This window comes from Apiospora hydei (assembly GCF_038363865.1).
Source record: "Apiospora hydei strain CBS 114990 chromosome Unknown utg000004l_segment0_segment0, whole genome shotgun sequence".
NCBI classification, from domain to species: Eukaryota; Fungi; Ascomycota; class Sordariomycetes; order Amphisphaeriales; family Apiosporaceae; genus Apiospora; species Apiospora hydei.
In genome coordinates, this window is record NW_027117363.1 from 8,697,542 (window position 1) to 8,719,769 (window position 22,228).

The 22,228-nt window shown below is 54.4% G+C and overlaps 8 protein-coding genes across 8 annotated transcripts; 4 read left to right on the forward strand and 4 right to left on the reverse strand.

The window, feature by feature from the left end:
• Window positions 1–64: 64 nt before the first annotated feature.
• Window positions 65–3,354, forward strand: PG997_005205 (NAK protein kinase; the record flags this gene model as incomplete). The annotated part of the gene is made up of 4 exons (XM_066809520.1): window positions 65–977; window positions 1,029–1,126; window positions 1,176–1,861; window positions 2,103–3,354. The coding sequence occupies 4 exons, from the start codon at window positions 65–67 to the stop codon at window positions 3,352–3,354; spliced, it is 2,949 nt and encodes a 982-aa protein (XP_066673138.1).
• Window positions 3,355–4,393: 1,039 nt separating this feature from the next.
• Window positions 4,394–6,695, reverse strand: PG997_005206 (uncharacterized protein; the record flags this gene model as incomplete). Its single annotated transcript, XM_066809521.1, has 5 exons — window positions 4,394–5,550; window positions 5,604–6,290; window positions 6,335–6,481; window positions 6,547–6,576; window positions 6,656–6,695. 5 exons carry the CDS (start codon window positions 6,693–6,695, stop codon window positions 4,394–4,396), a joined length of 2,061 nt encoding a protein of 686 aa, XP_066673139.1.
• A 1,767-nt stretch (window positions 6,696–8,462) lies between these two features.
• On the forward strand, window positions 8,463–10,725 carry PG997_005207 (general alpha-glucoside permease; the record flags this gene model as incomplete). The annotated part of the gene is made up of 4 exons (XM_066809522.1): window positions 8,463–8,469; window positions 8,585–9,253; window positions 9,327–9,380; window positions 9,428–10,725. The coding sequence occupies 4 exons, from the start codon at window positions 8,463–8,465 to the stop codon at window positions 10,723–10,725; spliced, it is 2,028 nt and encodes a 675-aa protein (XP_066673140.1).
• Window positions 10,726–11,450: 725 nt separating this feature from the next.
• PG997_005208 (uncharacterized protein) lies at window positions 11,451–12,384 on the forward strand (the record flags this gene model as incomplete). Its single annotated transcript, XM_066809523.1, has 3 exons — window positions 11,451–11,558; window positions 11,655–12,092; window positions 12,214–12,384. The coding sequence occupies 3 exons, from the start codon at window positions 11,451–11,453 to the stop codon at window positions 12,382–12,384; spliced, it is 717 nt and encodes a 238-aa protein (XP_066673141.1).
• A 681-nt stretch (window positions 12,385–13,065) lies between these two features.
• Window positions 13,066–14,448, reverse strand: PG997_005209 (uncharacterized protein; the record flags this gene model as incomplete). The annotated part of the gene is made up of 1 exon (XM_066809524.1): window positions 13,066–14,448. One exon carries the CDS (start codon window positions 14,446–14,448, stop codon window positions 13,066–13,068), a length of 1,383 nt encoding a protein of 460 aa, XP_066673142.1.
• A 1,058-nt stretch (window positions 14,449–15,506) lies between these two features.
• On the reverse strand, window positions 15,507–16,504 carry PG997_005210 (uncharacterized protein; the record flags this gene model as incomplete). The annotated part of the gene is made up of 3 exons (XM_066809525.1): window positions 15,507–15,647; window positions 15,855–16,004; window positions 16,391–16,504. 3 exons carry the CDS (start codon window positions 16,502–16,504, stop codon window positions 15,507–15,509), a joined length of 405 nt encoding a protein of 134 aa, XP_066673143.1.
• Window positions 16,505–17,824: 1,320 nt separating this feature from the next.
• PG997_005211 (C4-hydroxylase) lies at window positions 17,825–18,998 on the reverse strand (the record flags this gene model as incomplete). The annotated part of the gene is given in 3 exon segments (XM_066809526.1): window positions 17,825–18,261; window positions 18,318–18,650; window positions 18,665–18,998. The coding sequence occupies 3 exon segments, from the start codon at window positions 18,996–18,998 to the stop codon at window positions 17,825–17,827; spliced, it is 1,104 nt and encodes a 367-aa protein (XP_066673144.1).
• A 1,922-nt stretch (window positions 18,999–20,920) lies between these two features.
• PG997_005212 (Mss4-like protein) lies at window positions 20,921–21,722 on the forward strand (the record flags this gene model as incomplete). Its single annotated transcript, XM_066809527.1, has 5 exons — window positions 20,921–20,935; window positions 21,010–21,121; window positions 21,189–21,329; window positions 21,398–21,572; window positions 21,638–21,722. The coding sequence occupies 5 exons, from the start codon at window positions 20,921–20,923 to the stop codon at window positions 21,720–21,722; spliced, it is 528 nt and encodes a 175-aa protein (XP_066673145.1).
• Between the last annotated feature and the right edge of the window lie 506 nt (window positions 21,723–22,228).

The following is a 22,228-nucleotide window of genomic DNA, read 5'->3' on the forward strand; positions in this document are numbered from 1 at the left end:
AGTTTCGAACCGCGCGACGGCCACGAACCGATAACGAAGCGATCCGAAAAAGGGGCCAGCAGTCATGGCATCATACGGAAACGCGGCGCCCATGGCCGCTCCCCGTCATGGCCAACAACAGCACGCCGCATATGGCGCCCCCGTAGCGATGCAAGCACCAGCTGCACCTCATGGCACCTTCAGCCCCGGCACCAAGATCCAGGTCGGCGAACACCGGGTCGTGATACAAAAGTACCTGTCCGAGGGCGGGTTTGCACATGTGTACTTGGTCAAGCTCCCGCGGCCGGTGGACGGCACCGATCTCGCCGTGCTGAAGAGAGTTGCCGTGCCGGATCGGGATACTCTGCGCGGCATGCGGACCGAGGTCGAAACCATGAAGCGCCTCAAGGGCCACCGTCCGATCGTCACCTACATCGATTCGCATGCGTCCGAGATGAAAGGGGGCGGCTACGAAGTGTTTCTGCTAATGGAGTTCTGCGACGGCGGAGGCCTGATCGACTTCATGAATACCCGACTCCAGCACCGCCTGACCGAGCCCGAGATTTTGAACATATTCACCGACGTTACCGAGGGTGTCGCCTGCATGCACTACCTGAAGCCGCCGTTGTTGCATCGCGACCTGAAGGTCGAGAACGTGCTCATCACCATGGTCGGCCAAAGGCGGAAATTCAAGCTTTGCGATTTCGGCTCGGCAGCGAACCCGAAACCTGCGCCGCAGACCGTCGTCGAGTGCCGACTCATGGACGAAGACGTCCAAAGGCACACAACATTACAATACCGCAGTCCGGAGATGATAGATGTCTATCGGAAACAGCCGATAGACGAGAAATCCGATATATGGGCTCTTGGCGTCCTGCTCTACAAGCTCTGCTACTATACGACCCCCTTCGAGGACCAAGGGCAGCTCGCTATACTAAACGCCAGCTTCAAATTCCCTAGCTACCCCGTCTTTTCTGATAGACTGAAGCACCTTATTGGTAACACGCCCGCCTCATTACTATACTGGCCAAGTCACTAATACGCCATAGCTTCCATGTTGCGCGAGCACCAGCAAGCCAGACCAAACGTATACCAAGTTTTGAAGGAGGGCCTCCGTATGCAGGGCCGCGAGATTCACATACCAGATGTACGTATAACGCAAACCTTCTCACACAGCATGCGCTTACCATATGCAGATATATGCTACACGGCCACAAGCAGAGTCAAGTAAACCAAATGGGCCCCTGCCAGACCCAGGAGGCAAGCATACTCCTGTGGTTGGCGCTGTTTTCTCTCCACCACCACAACAACAGCAAATAATACCGGAGGTCGCACCAATGCGGCGTGGTAGACTGCCGGCTGCCACAAATCAGCCCCCACCACAACCGGCTGCGAAGCCAAGCCCTTCCCCGTTGCGGGTGACCAGTGGCGATCCGTTTGCCGCGCTTGATGCAAATACAGCTGCAGCGAAGCCGGGGGATGTGGACGAGATAGCGGCTAGGTTCCCTTCGCTCGACCAATTCTCACTTTTGCACGACCAAGGATCGAAGTTCGACTTCGACAGCCCAACATCACCTGCCGGGCCCAAGGGATTCGAGCAACAAGTGTCGCAGAAGCTGGCAGACGACGCTTTTGCTAAGCCTGCGGCTGTTCCGGCTAGCTCGGGAGCCACGCAAAGCCGTGTGAAATCCATGGCTGCCGCAAACGAACTGGACAGAACATCGTCGCCTCTTGGGTCTTCGAGCAAACCTGCCGCGGCTCCTCCCAAGCCGGCCGGGCAAATGAGTCGTGCCTCGGCTATCATCAACAACAATCCTGAACTCCAAGCAATCGCTTCTCCTCCGTTACCAGCCACCCAATCTCCTTCCCGACCAAATATGGGGTACGTCTCAACAGGGACGATGACCAGTACCCCGCCGCAACTCGATCTGCCTACGAGGGAGTACCCCCCAATCTACCGATTCCCATCCTCCGACGATGCCAGGTCGTCTAGTGTACCAAGGCAGGGAACCCCCCAGTCAACTGCGGGCAGACACAGGCCAATCCTCGCGGCCCATTGCAGCACAGAGGATACATTCATTCCAATCGCCCGCGCTGCATGGAAGACAACCCTCCTCTTCCAGGCCTTCACTTGAAGGAGGGCGTCCCAGTGCCGACTTTATGGAGCCTCTCTCCAAGACGAACTCGTTGGTGGGCCGGCCAAGGCCAGCGAGCACATACTTGGAATCAAACTTGGACTACCTGCGCGAAAAAGAAACCGCCCCGAAGCCGATGCGGTCCCCTGGTTTACCGTCCATGCAGTTTGAGAATAAGCCGTCCCCGTCTTTGGAGCCTCAAGACGATGCTACCATCGAATCAAATGTGGATTTCCTACGCTCCATGGAGGAGGCAGATAACAGAAAGAAAGAGAAGGCCAGCAAGCATGGGAAGCGAAACTCGAGTCTTGGATCTCTATCGGGCAAAAATATATTTGCAGGGAAATTCGGTGACGCGTTCAAGCGCTTCGAAGCGAAGGACTCGTCTTTCCAGCCTGCTCGTACACCGTCTCCTTTAAGGGACGCGGAGCAACACGACTTGAACATGCCGCTCACCCCAATTGCAGGCTCTGAAGCCACCGATGGCCGAAGTGACGATGGCCGTATGCTGGGTGACCAGGAAGAGCTCACACCGGAACAACGTCGGGACCTCGAGGCTCAAGCGTTGGCGGAGGAAGAGAGGCGAGTGGAAGCGGCTGCAGCCGAATATCGGCAGCGGATGGCAGCTCGCGAGATGGGTGGCAGCGGTGCGGCTTCGGCACCGTTGCCCAAGAGCATTGGCGGTGTATCGCGCGCCGTAAGTATCCAGAACAGAGTCCAGAACCTCCTCGAGGAGAGCCAGAAGGTTGCGCCGCCCCAACGAACTGCCGAAGGGTACGGTCGGTTCACCGATACCCAACAAGCGGCGGCTCGCGACAAGACGCACCCGGACCTCCCACCGAAGCCCGCGAGCATCAGCACAACGGGAGGACGGGCAGCGCCGCCGGCGAAGCCTGTCACGAGCTCCTCCGACGCCATGGCGCGGCGGCAGCCGACCGGCACTGCTGGCTCAGAAAGCCCCGCGTCGTCGTCGGCCGCCCCTGCCCGGCCTCTGGTCCCCACGCATACGAAGCCCAGCGCGCCGCCGAAACCGTCGCACCTCAATAAACTGCCTACGGGTAGCAGCGGCCGCAAATCGCCCTCCAAGCCGCGTCCTAACGTCTCGTCGGCGGACCTGATCGACATGACGCCCCAGGAGAAGGACGACTACATGCAGGACTTCAGCAAGCGGTTCCCTAGCCTGGGCGCCATCGAGATGGTCGAGCGGGATATTGGGGACGATGCCGGTGGTAGGAGGTAAACAGACGAACCAACAGACCGTTGACGGTGACGACGAAGGGGCCGTATAATGCTTCCCCCATACATGATCGACAGAGGAGAGGGCCAGTTTATACAACTATTAGACACCATATCCGAATGGGATAACCGGCTTCGGAAAAAGAGCGCTGTTATGCTTGTGGCACTGAGTTATCTTCGATCTATACAATCATGGCGTAGTTGGGTCAGCGCCTATACCGCCAAGGGGCTATAGATGACATACGGCACGAGTCTCATTACTCCACTACGGGTCAGCGGAAGAAAGGCGCTTTGTCTTATGATTCTACCCGAACGCCCTTTTCCCCTAAGACGATAGCCAGCCAGCAAAGATGACGAGGCGAAAGAGATGGGATCCAGATCAGATGAGATGAGATGAGACGGCATGGGGAGAGCAAGCAAGAGAGATGACACTTCACACTTCTTGGGGGGAAATTCGTTGAATAAAGATGATAGAACTTAGATATACTTGGACATAGCGATGCCAAAACTCCCCAATAACGGGTCCGAAAAAGAGACAAGACCCAAAGCCGTTGACAACAATTTCCACTACTATTACAAGAATGCATGCTCGATATCGTGATTCTGCTTTGAGGATACAGACTATGGGTACTTAGCTATCACATTCTACCTCTATCATCGCCGAATGTATAATAACCCAGAAATGGCAGATGCTTCAGTAGTACTAGTAACAGATCAAACACTCTGATTCTTCTTAAAAGTAGTAGTAGTATTATACACGCTGATTCGCTGAAGTTCCGCAGCCCTCCTAAGTAGGCAGATTCGCTACAAACTAATCTACGCTCTTCTCTAGAACTAATGTAAAAGTATATTCTCAGAAATCGATGAATATCAACCCCGGAACGCCGCCCAGAATGCCGCAGGGGTATGAGCGACGGAAGAAGAAGGGAGACATGCTTTCCTTGTTCATTCGTTATCATTTAACAAGGAAGACCCGGCCTCCTTTACCCTTCGGACCTCCCCCTTTACTTCCCCTTTCCATACGTACCCAGTCAATCGTGTTTCTAACTCGGTCCAGCAGCATGGTGATCATCATCACGCGGCCCATTGCCACCGCCGGGTCCGCCTGGTCCTCCCGGGCCGTCCAACAACAGCGTCGGCTTGATGAAGTCCTCGTCCAGCTGTCGGAACAAAGCCTGAGGATCGTGCGAGGTCAGGAGCTGCCGGATGGCCGAGGAGGCGGTGACGGGCGCGGGGTTCCTGGCCCCGGACGTCGGATAGGAGAAGACGGCGTCCTCTTCTTCGGATGTGCCGCCGGGCGTCAGCACGGGGCTCGACTTCCTTCGGGGCGGTTTGCGGGCCGGCGGCGGCAAATCCGAGGTGTCAACGTCACTTCCCAGATCCGAGTCCGTCAAGCTGCTGCTGGGGCCAAGCAGGTCGCCCCGCTCGGCATCATCCAACGACTGGCTCTTCGTGTTCTTCCGACTCAGACTGGCGGGTCGAGGGAAGACGGAGGGAGACCTAGACCCCGACACATAACTTCCCCGCTCCGCCTGTTTCGGTCGCTTGCCGCTAGAATCGACGCGGCTCAGGGCCACAGACCCGTTCCTGGCACGTGGCGTATAACCAATGCCTGTACCAGATCGCTTGTAGTAAGAGCCTCCGGGGGCCGCTTCGATATCAAATTCGTCGTCGCTATCCACCTCTTCCACAACGCCAGTGCGTATTCCCAGAATTTCCAGCATTCTAGACGTCGTTCCGCCGAATATGATGACAGTCAACACCACCACGACCAGGACAGTTGCTTTCAGGGGGTAAGAGTTTGGTCCTGTCAGCAAAGCAGCCAAAGCAACACCGACCGCACCTCTCAGCCCAGCCCAGAATAGCATAGCTTGGTAGTTGTACGGCAACTCCTCAGCAACCTCTTGGCCCCTGCGGCGCGCACGGTAGCTGATAACCCAGTTGATCGCTTTCGAAAGTGGGAAGACCGCGACCCATCGTGCAGCACAAACTGATATTACTGTGATAATAATGAGGAGTGGCTGGAACACGAGCTCGTTATCTGTGAAAAGCGACAATCCAAGATAAATGAAGACGTAGTTTTCGGACAACTGGGAGAGCACCTGGAAGATGTATTTGGTGCTGAGCTGTGTGCGGCGCGACATATTGAAGTAAGCATAATGCTTAAGTGTGATTCCACAGAACAGCAGTGACACGATACCTGCGACAAGATCAGCTTTAGAAGTCAACAGGGCCTAGGCAATTTCCTCTTACCGGACATGCCACACCCTTGGGAGAAGAAATAACTCGAGTAGGCAATCAAAACGATTAGGCAGCTCTCAATGTGGGGGTAGCGTCTAATATAGGTGAACTTCAAGATGATGGCGGTCGCTATGCCGACAAGAACACCTATAGCCAGACTGACGGAGAAAACCACCAAGAATTCGCCCACACCCTTCATAAAGGCAAAGACACCGTACTTAGCGGCCTCCTCGCTCTTGTAGTTCTGGGCGGTTTCGAAAATGACAATGGCAATGGCATCGTTCAAGATGGACTCGCCAAAGATGATGGTGTATAGTTTCGGGTCAACCTTGTAGCTGTTGAATATAGCCAAAATCGTCACCGGGTCGGTGGCGGACAGCGTAGCGCCAACTGAAATGGCATCGACGAAACTCATAGAAATGGGCTCGATAGGCAGGCGAGTATAGAGATATAACAGCAGGCCAATCACGACGGCAGACAAGAATGTCCCCGCGAAGGCGAAGGTCAGGATAGTTCCGATGTTGCGGAAGAAGTTGGCCTGGTGCAACTCATAGCCCGAGTTCAAAATAATGGGCGGGAGAAGCAGGTTGAAGAAGATCTGAAAGTCGAAGATAGCGAGTTGTCGGATCTCGGTTTGGGACGTTACTCTGAGGATCAATCCCACCGTCATGCCTGGGTAGTAGCCATTGATGTTAGAAGCTGCCTTCCTCCCAGCAAAGAGTATATCTTCGTCCACGACGTACCTGCGAAGATGGAGATGACGGTCTCGTGTATGGCCTGCACCTTCTTCTGCTGCAGGATGTAGCTTGTGAAGAGGGACAGCATCAGCAGCATGATGTTGATGAAGATGGCCCATGATGAAGCGATTTCTTCCTTGGTTCCTTCGCCTCCTGCCCGCGACGTTAGTTTTGAGGTTTCACGATGTGTTGGGTCGAGTTGAGCGGGGGAGTCGCACCTTCAGGATCGCTCTCGTCGGCGGCGCGCCCTGTACGTAATAGCCATGGTTAGCTAAGCTGATGCACGGTGAAGTACATGAAGATTGGCACAGCGAGGAGGCGACATACGGGCAAGCTCGAAAGCCGCGCCAGCTATAGCAGGCAACATGGTGGACGGGGTTCGTTGCTCAGGTCGGGAATGGTTGGTGATCCAACAGTATGAGGGCCTGGGTCGAGAGTGGAATTCCGGTCATTAGCAAGCGCATCAATTGGACCATGACAGCAGCATGCTAGGGTCGGTGTGTGGTGGTACAGCGTCGGTGGTATGAGGGCGCTCCGTGTGGGATTTACCGGTCGGAGAGCGTGTGTGTTTAATTGTTGGCTGGTGCTGGTGCTGGAGGATCTTGAAATGCCAGCTATCACCAAAGCAGCGCCGATGACTTGTCTTGTCCTTGTCGGAGTCGGATCTGTTGCGATTGCCTGAAGGTGGCCAAGACAATTTGGCAGTTCGCGCAAGCTGCAGCCACGTAATTGTCAGTACGTACTTAAGTACCTAGCATCGTAGCCCTGCAGAAGCCCTGTAGCTGCTGTAGCTGCCCTAACAGCCGCTATAGCAGTGGCCCTGCTCGCATTAATTGAAGACTGCCCAATCATGGCTGGGCCGTTCCCACTTGTTCTTCTCATTACTTGCTCCCTTGCACCCTTATTCAGCGCACGGCGTGTTTGGATATCTACCTGACCTATGTCGAGGCCTGTCGCTACTTATACGACACAATGGTGAAGTTGCCCATGACTCAACATTTACACGTTCCCTACCTATGTGCAGAAAAGCATCGGCGGGTGTCATGTATCATCACAGTTGGGCAGGGTTACAGCACTGCAATGAGCTTAATCTGGTCGAAGCTTGGCCAAGGAGCCAGCCCCTCTCCCAAGCCGATGCCGAAGAGGTGGTGGTGCAAACAAATATGTCCTCATCATCATTGGACGAAGATGTATCTTTCGAAATAGTACTTCGCCTTGCTGGCCTGTTGGGCAGTCCGCTGCGGTCGATATATGTGAGCGACGTTGAGAGAGTACGAGTAACCGAGCGGGTGTCTGTGTGTGCTGGTAGATGGAACCTTGAAGCCTGGTCGGATAGATAGGCCGGATGATTTAAGCTAGATATTGGATGGGTCTTCAACCACTACCACAAGCCAAAGGGCCTGCCAGAATGGACTGGACCAGGCCTGGCCTGACCTGAGAAGAGAGCCCGCCAACCCGCCTGCCCGCCTGCCCGCAGTGGAGGAGGAGCTCGAGCTCGCTCGATCAATCGCCGGAGCTGAAGAAGGGATCCCCGTTTCCGTTCCTGCAGCTAAACTCCAACTGGTGTAGGCTCCCCCTCGGCACATCGGTTGGGCCTTGGGCCTTGGGGACTGGGGTGAGAGAGAGACAACTCTCAATAGCCAGCTCGACTGGGGGCTTAGGTATCAGTTCAAGATTCAAGACGCAACGCAATACTCCAGAACATCGTCACTTCTATTTAAGTAACCAACTCTAATCTATCCCCTTGGTAGTCTATATAACCCAGCAGTAATTCTGCGTTTTCTCCCCGCGTTGTGCATCATTCCCCCATCCATCTGCTAGTGATATCGAGTTTTCTGCATGCAAACGGGTCAATCTGTGCCGCCGTTGCATACTTAGCCAGTCCTCCTCCTTGGATACCAATAGCCCGCGGATCCGGGGCCCCACCTCCACCCAAGCTCTCTACCTGGTTAATCTCGTGGACAGGACATCCTCCTCTCCCCCGATCACCCGTCAAAATCCCCATCGCGTGACGCCGTTTCCATCGCTGCCAACTGCCACTGATCGATCCATCACAAGACCAACTTCTCCAGTACCCCTTTGCACCATCTCGTGGCATATATACCCAAGCCAGCCACGCACTAACAAACCCAATATGGTCGGTACTATCTTGTCGCGCTGAAACTAAACTGCACCACCACTCTCATCTCCGCCACCTCTTCCATCGCTTGCTCGAGTAAGCATGGTCTCGCCATCGTCGAGCTCTCCGTCGTCAAGCTCTTCGTCCACTGCTGCTTCGACGAAACCCCAAGTCCTACCCCTCCGGCCAGACGACGACCTCAACCCCCAACCAACAACAAACCGGAAATGTCGACCTATCGGGCAGCACCCTAGCCCAAGACTTCGCGGGCGGCTTGGAAGCGCCCAACAACGAACACTCCCCTCTGCTTTCGCCCGTCGATGCGGGGCGCGATGACTTCGCCGACCCGATGATACCAGCAGGAGGGCGCGATGACAGCGAGGAGGAGGCCCAGAGGACTAAGAGCGTCTGGTACCTCATCCTCCTGACGATAAGCATCGGAGGTCTGCAGATCGCATGGTCCGTCGAGCTCTCCAACGGCTCGCCCTACCTGCTTTCGCTCGGCCTTAGCAAGTCCCTGATGGCCCTCGTCTGGATCGCTGGACCCTTGACTGGTACCCTGGTCCAGCCCTATATCGGCATGTTGAGCGACAACTGTCGCATTCGCTGGGGCAAGAGGAAGCCTTTCATGGTTGGCGGTGCGATCGCGACAGCGTTGTCGCTGATGTTTCTCTCCTGGACCAGGGAGATCGTCGGAGGTTTCCTTAGTGTCTTTGGTGCTGATCCGGAGTCAGACGGGGTCAAGGTGTCTATCATTGTGGTCGCGGTGGCCTGGGTGTACATCTTGGATGTCGCCATCAACACGGGTATGTATTACAATCCTAGCGCATTGCAAAAACTCCGAGAAGAAGAGAAATTCTGACAGCGGTGCCCGTCTAGTCCAAGCCGCGATCAGAGCCTTTATTGTTGACTGCGCGCCAACACATCAACAAGGTAAGTTGTCATTGATTATTCCTAGTATACTCGATACCCCTTTCCAGAGCTAACACTGAAACTAGAGGCGGCAAACTCCATGGCCAGCAGGATCGTGGGATTTGGCAACATCCTGGGCTACTGTGCTGGATACGTCGACCTCCCAAGGTACGTCGGGTGGTTGGGCGATACCCAGTTCAAGGTGCTTTGCGCTATTGCTAGCATTTCACTCTGCTTGACGATCTTTGTGAGCGTTGTCTTGGTCCATGAGAGGGACCCCAACCTTGACGGACCTGCTGCGAAGGGACAAGCGGGCATAATGGCCTTCTTCCACACCATCTTTACGTCGATCAAGCGATTGCCGCCTCAGATCAGGAAAGTATGCACCGTGCAGTTCTGCGCTTGGGTTGGGTTTTTCCCCATGCTGTTCTACACTTCGTCCTATATTGGAGAAATCTACATCGAACCTTTCCTGGAGGCCAACCCCCACATGACCCCGAAGGAGCTCGACCGTCTATACGAGGAAGCTACGCGAGTGGGCACCTTTGCCCTCCTCATCTTTGCCATTTGCAGTTTGGCTACGAATGTATTACTTCCGTTCTTCATCGCGCCGACCTACGACAGCGCCGCCATCGGCAATGCGCCAGCTGAAGTACCCGGTGTCTTCATCCACCCCGAGTCTCCCAAGAAGTCATGGTTAGATTATCTGGTCATCCCCGGCTTCACCCTTCGTCGGGCTTGGATGCTTTCTCACATCCTCTTCTCTGGCGCCATGTTCTGCACGGTACTCGTCCGATCAGTCGAGGCAGCAACTGCCCTTATCGGACTTGTGGGCATCACGTGGGCCTTGACTCTATGGGCGCCGTGGGCCATCATCAGTGCTGAGATCAGTCGCCGGGATGCCGTCGCTCGTTTGAGGAAGCAGCAAATGGAGGCTCATGTTCGTGGCGACCCTTCGGGCCCTAATGCCCTACTGGATGGAGAAAGCGCGTTACAGGACGATGATACGGACAAGGCAGGCGTCATCCTGGGCATTCACAACATGGCTATTGCTTCGCCCCAGATCCTGGCCACGATTGGATCTAGCATAATCTTCAAGGTCTTCCAGAAGCCCCGGGGAGTCCCTGGTGACCACAGCATCGCCGTCGTGCTCGCGCTCGGCGGCATCTTCACTCTCATCGCGGCCTGGTTCGTGCACCTGATCGAGGACGATCTGCCCCCGGTCGAGGCGTTGGTCGGAAACGAGGAAGAGGAAGGACTGTTGGCTACGGATAACAGCAAGAAGAGCATGGATGAGCCCCGGACCAGTATGTCGAGAGCAGGTATTGCAAGAAGCACCAGCTTTGGCGCAGGTCTGGAGTACTAAACCAATGCTCGCAGGATAACTTAAACATGAGCGGTATGCGGTGTTGGGAAAGGAATGGGTGGACGGAGGGACATGGCGTTGGGTAGTCTGGAACCCTCGGCGTTGGGTAACATATATGACTTACGAAATGGGAAGTACCTAGAGAAATACAGTATTAAAAAATACCAAACAGTTCAATAGGAATCATGTCCAATATCAAGAGCATAAAACTGCTTACTGTTGTGCCCATCGGCTTGTTTCCCTTCCTTTCCGGGCAAGCAGATGCAGTCAGGTCCCAACTGCACCGAAAGGGGTAGCATTGGTCAGTTTCCACGGCCGTCCATTGGTCTGATTGACGCAGTTCCCGTGTCGATCAGGAACATCACCCTCCTGTTTCGACTTGATAAATCCGGCTAAAACCAGCAACAGTGCCAGGCTCCACATTGTATACGACTTACAGCAGCCCCGGAGGCTCAACGCCGCGATATATTTGTGTATTCAGATTCGGTGGAAGTGTAGAGATGCGACCCCATCCGGTTATGGATTATGTGCTTTGCGGTCTACTGTGGCGCGGGTATATATAAGTGGTAGAGGTGTTCCCTACAACGCCGCCGCCGGGCATAGTAACGGTTCCCACGATATTGCAACGCACGCACACTCGCTGTAACAGACCACGCTGTAGTTTCACACACGCGCTCAAGAATAGCATCATTTTGATCCAGAGAGGCGGTATCATATATTTCACCATGAAGTGCTTCACGCCCCTTCTCGCCCAGCTGGCCAGCGCGGCCGTCATCTGGGACGGACGCTTCAACGACTTCAGCACCTCGGCCGATCTGAACAAGTGGTCCTGGGTATGTCGCATCAACTCCAGTTGTTCCTGCACACAACACAATCATAGCACGGAGGAGCAGACTAGCTAACTCTGATGCCATGTCTCAATTGAAAAGGGGAACCAAGTAGGCCCCTACCAGTACTACATCCACGGCTCCGGCACGGTCGAAAAGTACGTCAACCTCTCGCCCGACTACAAGAACCCCAACGACACGGCCTCGAAGCAGGGCGCCCGGTTCACCCTCGACGGCACCGCGTACTGGAACGGGCAGAACATGCGGCGGACGGAGCTGATTCCGCAGACGAGCGCGGGCATCAACAAGGGGAAGGTCTGGTACCACTTCAGCATGATGCGCAAGGACACCAACGCCCCCTCGGTCAACCGCGAGCATCAGATCAATTTTTTTGAGTCGCACTTCACCGAGATGAAGTACGGCTGGATCTCGGGCGAGAGCGGGACGAGTAACCCGAACCTGCAGTTCATGATCTCGCAGCAGAGCAAGTGGAAGACGGAGTGGAAGGCGGGGGTCTGGCACAACGTCGCCTACGAGATTGTAAGCACTGTCGCCCTTATCTGATTCTCAAGAAGAGTAATAAGTAACATTTGGTCATCTAGGACTTCTCGGCCAACACCGTCGGCTTCTGGCACTCCGAGGGCGGCGCCCCCTGACGCAGGTGGTCAAGCCCGCCGCGGCCTCGACGTCGTCCAACGGCGCCGACTGGCACCTGGGGGTCCTGGAGCTGCCGCGCTCGGGCTACAGCGACGCGACCGAGGACTTTTACTTCTCGGGCGTGTACATCGAGAGCGGCGCTATCACTACGGCCGTCAGGGGTCCGGCCGCTTGAGGCTGGAGACTTAAGGCTCGTGGAGAAGGCGTGGAAGGGGATACGAGGTGATCGACATTTTCCAGTCGGCGCTTGGGTGAGTAAATAGGGAATTATCGAGGGACCAGAAGGGATTATGTAAACAGAGAGAGATGAGAATAGGGGCAAGACTATATGGGGGAAGTATATATGGTGTATTAGGTTTTCCGTACGTATGCACTCTATATCAGCATCATTCTCCTGAAATTTGTTGTTCAAAACATTCAATCAAGCAACCTCCATCTACGTACATCAAGAATCAAGTCGCGACACTACATAAACCGGTAGTAAAGTGGTGCTCACATGTCCTCGATGGCCCAGTCACCAAGATAAGCGAGCAGGACATTTGTCACCACGACCTTTTGCCAAAGAGAAGCGAGTTCACCATCCCCGATCAATGGTCTGTATTAGAAGACTATATTCCGCCCACCTAGTCAGTGAACGAGCGAACTTGATGATATAGTAGCTCATCTTCAAACCCATGCCCATGATACACTATCATCACACCATTTAGCATTAAGCAACAGACAGTGGAGTGAAATTCAAATAGGGAGCGTCCAAAACCCGCCGCAGCCCAAATGGCTGCGCCAATTACCAACCCCCTTTCTCAACTTTTTGTTTTTATTCTACCACATCCCCTTTCATGACTCCCAAGCACTTCCTTCACATTACCCCTTCCCCCATTCCACCTTTCCTTTCCACCTCTATCACCCCCCTCAACAAGTCCCAATAGTCGTCCGCTCCTCCCCGGCACCGCCCCCTTAGACGCATCCCACGACGTAACCCCGCCCAGTACATGCACCACGAGCTCCCATCGCTGCAAAACGTATCGTCGCACCGAATGCTCGACGACGGCGAGACCGAGATCCACTGCGGCGCCGGCGTGACGACCGCACCGCCACCACTGGCCGAGAAGAACGAAGTAGACGTGGACGAAGAGGACGACTCGTCGGCGGCGGGGTACTCGGTCGACGTGTAGACGGGCGTGCCGTCCGTGCTGACGCCGATGACGATGGTCTCGGTCCAGCGCTTTTCGACGGCGCGGACGTTGCGGATGCGGTCGCTGCTCGGTCGTTTGTAGAGACCGTTCGCGTTTCTCGGGGCTGGGGCTGGTGGCGGTGGTGGTGCGGCTCTCTTCTGCTTCTGGGACAGGTCCCCGATCATGGGCGGGAGGATGTGGTGGGGCACAGAGGTGGTGACGCCCTTGGTCGTACGCGTCGACTCTTGATGATGTGACGAATGGTGAAACGTGACCGAGAACGAAGAGGAAGAATCAGATCCAGAAGCAGGGACAGCAGAAGAAGAATCCCTGGAGCTGACGAGGGTAGTAAACGACGCCGACCCAGTCCCCCGGATCGTAGTCTCCCGTCCCGGAGAAGGCACAAACGGACGGCTCGTCTTCGAGGCCGCGAACCAGTCGGACGTCGACGAGGGGACGGAAATGACGGGGGGCGTCTGGATGGTGAAGAAGGAGCAGTGCTCGCCAGCCCACGGGTCGCACGCCGACGGGGTCGGGGACGGAGACGGAGACGGAGGCGGAGCCGCCGCCGATGACCAGGGGTTGCCGGTAGCGGAGGCAGTGTACGAGCAGTACGGGTCGTACTCGTCACAGGCAGCAACCGACGACGACGACGCGGTTGGCATGGGCCAATACCACGAGGAAGAACTACCAGGACAGTCCCAGCCGAAAAGCTCGCACCAGTCGGGCACCGACGACGACGACGCCGACGAGGCGGGGTAGGGCGCCGAGGAAGAAGAGCAGTTGCCCCAGTACCAACAATCGTCCACGCCCGACGTCGAAGACGACGACATGCTCGAGCTCGAATCGGGGCTCCAGGACCACCCGTCGGACGACGACGAAGTCGTGCTGCTGCTGCTGCTACTGCTGCTCGTCTCCTCCTCGCCGGGCAGGAGGCAGGTCATGGTCATGACCTGGACGACGGGCGGGGCGTCGCGCGGCTGCAGCCCAGGCGAGGCGGTTTCCCTGGGCGGCATGGCCAGGCCCAGGATGCCCAGAGGCAATGCGAGCAGGAGTGGGACGAGCATGGCTGCAGACGAGAGAGTCTACTGCCTAGCGGGCAAGGGTGAAGAGCAACACGGGGTCGGATCAGGGGGTAGTGGGCAGTGGCCAAGCAGGCAGAAGACGCTGCTAATATGAGAGCGAGGTGGAGAGGTAAAAGGCTGCCCGTCTAGACTTGTCAGAACCCGAAAGTTACGTGCGGGTGATCTCGTATCAGGCGAGAGAGAGACTCACTCTATGGAGGGAGCTTGTGGCGGAATATATCTGTTGAGCCGCCAGGGTACAGAGCCCCCGCCAGGTTCTCCCGGTTCTCAGGAGTACGTCAACATTGTCGTCAACACGTCGAACGAGGTGCTGGGCAAACAATAGCCTGTATCCCCATAGACGGTTTGCTCCACGGGCAAGAAAAGTCTCGGCTCAGGCTGAAGGACCAGCTTCGCCAATTTGCCATTTCCAGCTTCTTCTTAGTATCATCAAAATGAAGTCGTCCGATGTCGTCTTACAGACGGAGACACAACATCCGGCTAGGACGGAGGAGGCAAGTTGGACTCTCTACCACGCTCGAAAAACCGGTGATAGAGTAATACAAGCGAGGCCGATTGTGTTTCGGGAGTTTCCTTGGGACAGGCATACCTGAGAAGTTGCAATTCACGGGGAATACCCAGGATCACGTTGCGCCCACTGCACGGTATATGGACACGTAGCAGGAAGTCACACCGAAAAAGCGATGAGTAGCGTTTGTTGTCATGATATAGAGTGAAGTTGCGAACGCGTCGAATCCTTCATAAGAAGTATTGTACAGGGTGACACTGCCAAACAAAAGGCAACACTCGGCAACGTAACAATACAGCTCAATGTTGTGCAACAATATGGCGACACAGCGTCGACTGAGAAACGCAGGTCCATCCGTCATTGCCCAATCCGAGCCTCAACCCGCCGCGAATAGATCTGGAGAAGCACAAGCTCTCCGCGAAGGGGGAAGTTATCCTTGCACAGCATATATATAATACTTGATACAAACCATCCGTGGTAAGACTGGTCGACCGGCAAGAGAGCAGAGAAGAAGACGAAACCAGGAAATTGCCTAGCTAGCTTGCATGGCTCTCAGGCCGGCCTGGATATAGAGGGTAAACCAGCAGCCGATGCTGGCCATCCATACGAGGCTTCTGGCTGATGCGAACTTCCTGTTGTCCTGTAGGCGAATATAGATGAAGTTGAACAGGGCCTGTAAGTGATCGAGATTAGCAGTTTCATCCTTTTGAGTCGGCACAGTACCTCGAAATGTCTCCGTAATTTTCCTTGTTTCTATTTTGAGGCCCAAATTTCCTCCAAAGGAGGCGGGAGAAGCGTCTAGGCCCCGGCTACAAAGAAATGGAAAAGGAGGGACAGGAAACTGGATATTAAGAAAATTCCGCGTATGTGTGTCACTTACTCGGCCGCCGAGATAAGCGAAGCTCAGCATGTTGATGGTGCTCACGGGCACGCCAGCAATGTTGGAGGCAATGACGGCCCCAGTGAACAGTGGCAATGTCTCGTAGCCGTTGGATGCAGCAGCTTTGCTGCGCATAATTCGGCCTTTGGTCTAGTAACCCCCATAATTCAGCCAGTCAGTTATCTTGCCGTCTTCCGGTGCTCGCGAGGGCAGTAGTGGTTGTAGTAGGTAGTAGTAATTAGTGACGATGATGTATGCGTCGCTAAAGCTGCATGCTCCTGGCCCAGCCTCCTGGGCCAGGTACACAGCGAGAAGGCGGAATTCTTCCAATCGCTACAGTAGTAAAGTAGTAGAAGCATCGCTTCTCGCATGTCGTGCTGCGATGCATTGGAGCTTGGCAGGAACACCGCAACTGGGCCGCGGACTCTTTCCCGTCGGGCTCCACTTACTCACTACCAACTACCATCTTGCACACCACCAAGGAGGAAAAGAGCCCGAGGAGAAGCCCCGGGGAGGGACAGACGAGATGGACTTACGATCTTGTCGACTTTGTCGCTCTTACTGATAGTCTCGTGGAACTCGCGCGGGTTGGCAGTATCCAGCTGGTTGACAGCGAGCATCTTGCCATACGTCTCGGCACCCACCACCATGATGTAGGCGAGAGGGATCTTTTCCCGGTGGACGGCGAGGGCACAAGGTTAGCTAAAATAGGTACATAGCCGTGACACAGATGATTGTTATTGACGGGAGGGACATCGGTTACACATACGGAGAAGAGCGAGTAGTTCTTGTTCAGATCCATTTTGGGGCCGTTGAACGAACAGGGCTGATGTAATTGGCAGAAGATGTAGCAGGTGATTTCTAGGGTAACTGGTAGGTCTGAAATGCAAGACGTATGAAGAGGCGGTGTTGTTTTGGATGAAGTATATAGGGTAGACGAGAAGGGTGGAGAGACTGGGAATCTCTTCTGGGGGAAGGCACCCGGGTTTAGACACCTGCAATATTTGGAGGGACCTGCTTATCTGGAGGTGTTCCTTCCCCGATGATTTGAGTCAATCACGCGACCGGGGAAGGAACGACTGAGAGGGCCAGCCCGGGGAGCCGAAGTGTGTATAGCGAATCGATACTTCAGACCCATGACGATGCAGCGTCGTAAACGTCACTCGCTAAAGACTAGTTGCGGGTTAAGTCCGCTGCAATCGATGCTCTCCCGCCTCTGCAGCGCTCGGATCGTTATGTAGTGGAGTTGTAATCCATGGGTTTTTCGGGGGTTCCTAATGGTCCCGTTCGTACATGCAGTGGTGAGACCGGTGCATGTCATTGGTGAACGAGTTACCATCTTGAGTAAGCACTCACTTATACCCAGCACAACATCGCCTGTAAGTGGAAGCGAATTAGCCCGTGCTTTATCAGCTTGACCATTGGATTTGCAAGCATCGAGTTGAAGAGAGCAATACCTAGAAACTTGGGCGAGGCATCTATTGGTGGTATTCATAGGAGAGAAGACGCCTAGGAAGTGATCATTAAATGTGTATTTTACTTGATTCATGGTTTATTATGATTATGCGTAAGTACGCATCAAGAAGTGGTGTTGAGCAGTCCCGTGACGTTTGCCCATGCAGCCTTCCATCGTCCCTGTGTCCCGACAGTCTCTCGTCCTTCGTCCGTTCATCATACTGTTATACTGCGACAGCTGGTCGCGAATGCTGTGTGGATCCTCCATCTCAAGTGTACAGCGAAGGGTGTAGTACATAAGTCGCAGGAATACTCAAAGTTGGGCGAGTGATGACGTGAACAACATCGCTCAAAAACAAGAAGAAAATGGAAGAAAACTCCTCGTATGCTGTGCCCGTTTCCTTGCTCTCAAGAACCGTATCCTGAATCCCGGACGCAAAAAAAGCGCAAAGCCCCTAGTATAGATACATGCGAAGCGCACAAAACTCGTGCGAAGTGGTTTGTTGGAACAGAGCTTATGAGCTTGGTGAGCTTTGGGCCTTCTTGGTCTCGGCCACAACGGCATTCTCGGCGTTCTTTCGCGATCGCTCGTACTTCAGCGAAGTATCGCCCTTCCACATGGTGCCCAGGAAGCTGTCCCAGAAGGTGAAGAAGGGCTGCGAGAAGTTGGTCTTGATGCCCCAGCTTTGGTGGTGGATGTCGTGGTAAGCCGCGTTGTTGGCCGAGATGTGCTGCAGGGGATCCCACGGCAGGGAGTATCCACAGTGGTCGTCGACAGTCTTGATGGTAGATGCGGTGAAGAAGACAATACCCTGGCGCGCGGTCATGAAGGACAGCTTGTACGCAATACCAGCGCCCAGGGTGTCGAGTAGGAATCCCTCAAAGGGGTGGTTGTAGAGGGCTCCGTAGGCATAGGGCACGTATAGGCGGTGGTGGCGCGAATGGAAGGTAGCTGTGTTATTTTGTCAGCGGAATTTCAGTCAAGTCAAACATGCAGTTTCTACATACCATACAACCACTTGTTCGTGTGCATGATGCGGTGCAGCCAGTATTGCCAGGTATCGAGGAAGAGGAGTGCAATGCCGAACTGCATAGCCGGGATAATCATCCAGAAAATAGCCTTGGCCACAGCGATCTCCCAAGCGGCGAAAGCCGGAACGGTAGATCCATCAGGTCCGGCCAATCCGGTAGTCAGGAAGGGGTAGTGGCCGCCCGAGAGAGCTCCGGCAAGCAGCGGGTGCGTCGCCGACATGCTCTTGGCCATGCTGCTTGCGTTGATACCGAGAACAGCGAGGACGGAAGGCAGGGCTCTCTGTGCGAGTCTCACGCGCGTCGCCCAGACTGCGACATCGTACTCCTCCTTGCCGTTGTACTCAGGGGGTCGAGGTAGGCCAGAACCGCGCCGACGCCCATTTGGATGATCTGCTGCAGGATGACATCGCGGAAGACTTCGTATCGTGAGGCACGGTTGCGGGAGGCGATCTCGGCGGGCGTGTGCAAGCGGTATTGCGGGAAGAGGTCAAAGGTGTCAATGAAGTGGAAGATGCCCGAGACGATCCAGTATGCGACGACTGGCGCCATCAGCGATACGTAGAAATCGTCGACGCCGGGGATCAAGCTCTGGACTTCTGTGAGTTCGTAGGTAGGCAGCGGAGGCAGTGCCTCAGGCAGGGTTACGTTGGCCGCCATGACGACGTCCATCGAGAGAAAGAGAGATGCCCAAGTCGCGTCAGGGTCGTGTCGGGTGGTGGATGGGTGGGTAGTATTGGTGGTTTACAGGGCGGGTGGACAGGCCCAGAGAGTGGACAATTATAGAAAGGTTTCGGAAGGGTCGGGAGGAAAAAGGAGTGTGTACGACTTTGGCAAAACGGCAATGGCAAAAAGGTGAATGAGATTAGAAAGATTGTCGAAGGGTCGGGCAGTTTTTGAGTTGTAGATGGGAAGCAATTTGGGGGTAGCTCGAGGAGGATAATGCGGATGATTAATCGGGTCAAATGCCCAATGCGATACTAATAGATGGATCAATGGACGCAATGCGATCGATGGATGATGACTGTTGCTGTCGCTCTCCCTTTCTATCCCCGAGAGGCTCCGAGGGCCTGTCTCCTTTATCAATCTCGCTTGCTCGGCCCAGCCGTGCTTCCCGGACTCCGAATCAGCAGTTTGCAGGCCAGCACGGAGCACAGCAATGCGAAGACGTCTGACGATGGCTTTCTAATAGTGGCACGATCGGGGGCAGATGTTCATTAGGAGGCGATGTGCTGGCTTTGCACGCTATCATCAGTTTCACTGTTCTGCTTATTTCTCGCTCATAACGCTTTAAGGATGCAGTCAATGCGTCCGCTCATGAATTGAAATGAAGTCCGATTGATGGTGGCAAACCGTCATCCCAACTCGATGTGGATGGCATTGTGTGGACTTGTGGTACCGCATCTCAGCAGCACACCAATCAGTGCCGCGACTGAGGCCCGCACCCACTTGGGATGCGTGCGCTTATGTAAAAAGGGATACACGCTGGGTTTCGGTATTCCATGGTATTGCGTGCAATTTTGCATCAGATGGCCGGTGCCAGATTTATCCTCTTCATTGCGAGTGAATAATTAACCTACACACACTGATGCCAGCTTAACTTACGTCTTCGGGTACGTAAGGCACCAATCGCGAGCGAGCCATGGATAGATGTTCCAGCATTGATGCCGCAAATGCGAATATTGGGAACTATCAGATTTGAGGCTGGAAGTCGGCCAATACCAGCGCCACATGCACTAATCTCACTAGTCATCCTCTAGCAATGTACATCCTTTTGCAGCCAACATCGAATTTTGCCTTATTGATGTGCAGTAGAGTCCGCAGCTATCCCACAAGAGGGATAGTTGATGTTATGTAAGGATGCAGGATGTAGTGCTAGCAGCCAAAGACTCAGACCAGAAGCATTTGACATTTGGGTCTGGTGAGAGTGCCTTTTACAGGACCCCGAACTAGCCAGATCTAGCACCATAAGCTATCCAACTCGATATTGACCTCGGTCGAAACTGCATCGCTCAAGTGGTATACTGGAACATAATGACTGGAAACCATGGCCATCTTGATGTCTGTTGGCCATTCGTAGAAGGAAGACTGGTTGTTTAGGTGGTAAAGATGCACAAGCAGCTGGGTGTCGCTAGTAAGACTCTACAGCAGCCCGGGAGCTCAGAGAGCAAAATCGAAAGAAGCCCCTCCATTGGCTGGCTGTTGTCCATTCAATGCTGAGTTCAGCGCCTGATGGGCCCCCACTTTAATCTTTTCTGCCAGGCCAGGCCAGCCTTTCCAGGTGCAAAAATTCTAACTGCACACATGCATGCTGGTCTGGGCCCCCTCTATTGCTCCCTACCACTGCCTATGGCCTTTGAGAGTGCGCCTGTGGGGTGAAAAGCCAGAATCAGACTCTGCCCCTCATTTGGCAAAAGCCGCCCCTCGTTAGACTGGATTATTTTTCCCACTTCAACGAAGCCATACCCGACCGACGGCTTTTTCTTGTTTCCCTCTCCTTCGTCTCCCTTTGCCATCCCTTGCCAACGCTCTTTTTTGACCCTCTACATCAACATCTCTCCTTCAGCAAATCAACCGTCAACATGATTATCTTCACTGTAGGTCGCCCCGCGCAACACCACACGGCTTCGGTCGCTCTCACGACCCTCGGCGTACTGACCCCGCAATCCAGGATATCTTCAACGGAGCCGAGTTGATCTCGGACTCCTACGACCTGAAGGAGGTCGATGGCGTTGTCTACGAGGCCGACGCGAAGATGATCACCATCGGCGCTGTCAACGTCGGTACGTTTTTGCCATTTTCTCAAGCTGTCTCCCTCGTTGCTTGATTCTAACCCCGCCATCTGTACAGACACTGGTGCCAACGCTTCCGCCGAGGAGGCTGATGAGGGTACCGACGACTCCGAGGAGAAGAAGCTCGATATCGAGTACTCTTTCCGCCTGATCAACCTCGGAAAGTACAACAAGAAGGACTACCTTGGTCACCTTGGCAGTAAGCATCCCCCCGATCCGCCCCGTCTCTGGGTCTTCAAAACGGGCATACACTAACGAGCTTCGCAGAGTACATGAAGAACGTTGCCGCCGCCATGGCCGAGAAGGGCAAGTCCGAGGATGAGATTAACGACTTCAAGGCCAAGGCCCAGGCCTACGCCAAGAAGATCCTCCCCAACATCAAGGACTACGATTTCTACATGAGCGATAACGAGGACAACGATGTCTCCGCCGGAAAGTGCATGTAAGTTCAGCCTCCACCTGGGTGTTTTTATTTACTCTTCAACTAAACTTTCTTTTCTTTCACAGGTTGGTCTTCGTCAACTACCGTGAGGATGGTATGACCCCTTACTTCACCTTCTGGAAGCACGGCATGAACGAGATGAAGGTTTAAGAACCTGAATCGAAGAGACGGGGCGCATGGGAACGTGGATATACCGGGTAAAAAAACCCACACAAAAGGAACTTTGGGGTGGTAGGCTTTTGATAATTTCGCCATGATGCGATTGCTCGTCATATAGTCTTAGCCTGTCGCCAAAAGTGCCAACGGTAACTTACGAAATCTCAAGCATTGATGACTAAAGCAAGCACGGCTCAAAACCGCCGCATTCTGCTCTCTGTGCGTACGGCAAGCTGGTGTATGTGACCCAACCTTAGATGCGAGACAATACGTGCTGTTTTCCGGCTTGTGATGGCGTCCGGCCGCATGGCAGTCCCGCCTCTTATCCTGACTTGATTTTATATGGCCTTCCTGGAGCTTTCATTCTTATAGGGCTATCTGCAATATGCTTATATATACGTGACCTGACCATCTGTAAAATTGCTATGAACAAAATGCTTTACGGCCAATGTTTATCCAACCCACGGATTTGGTTGGATCGTTAATGGATGTATCAATTG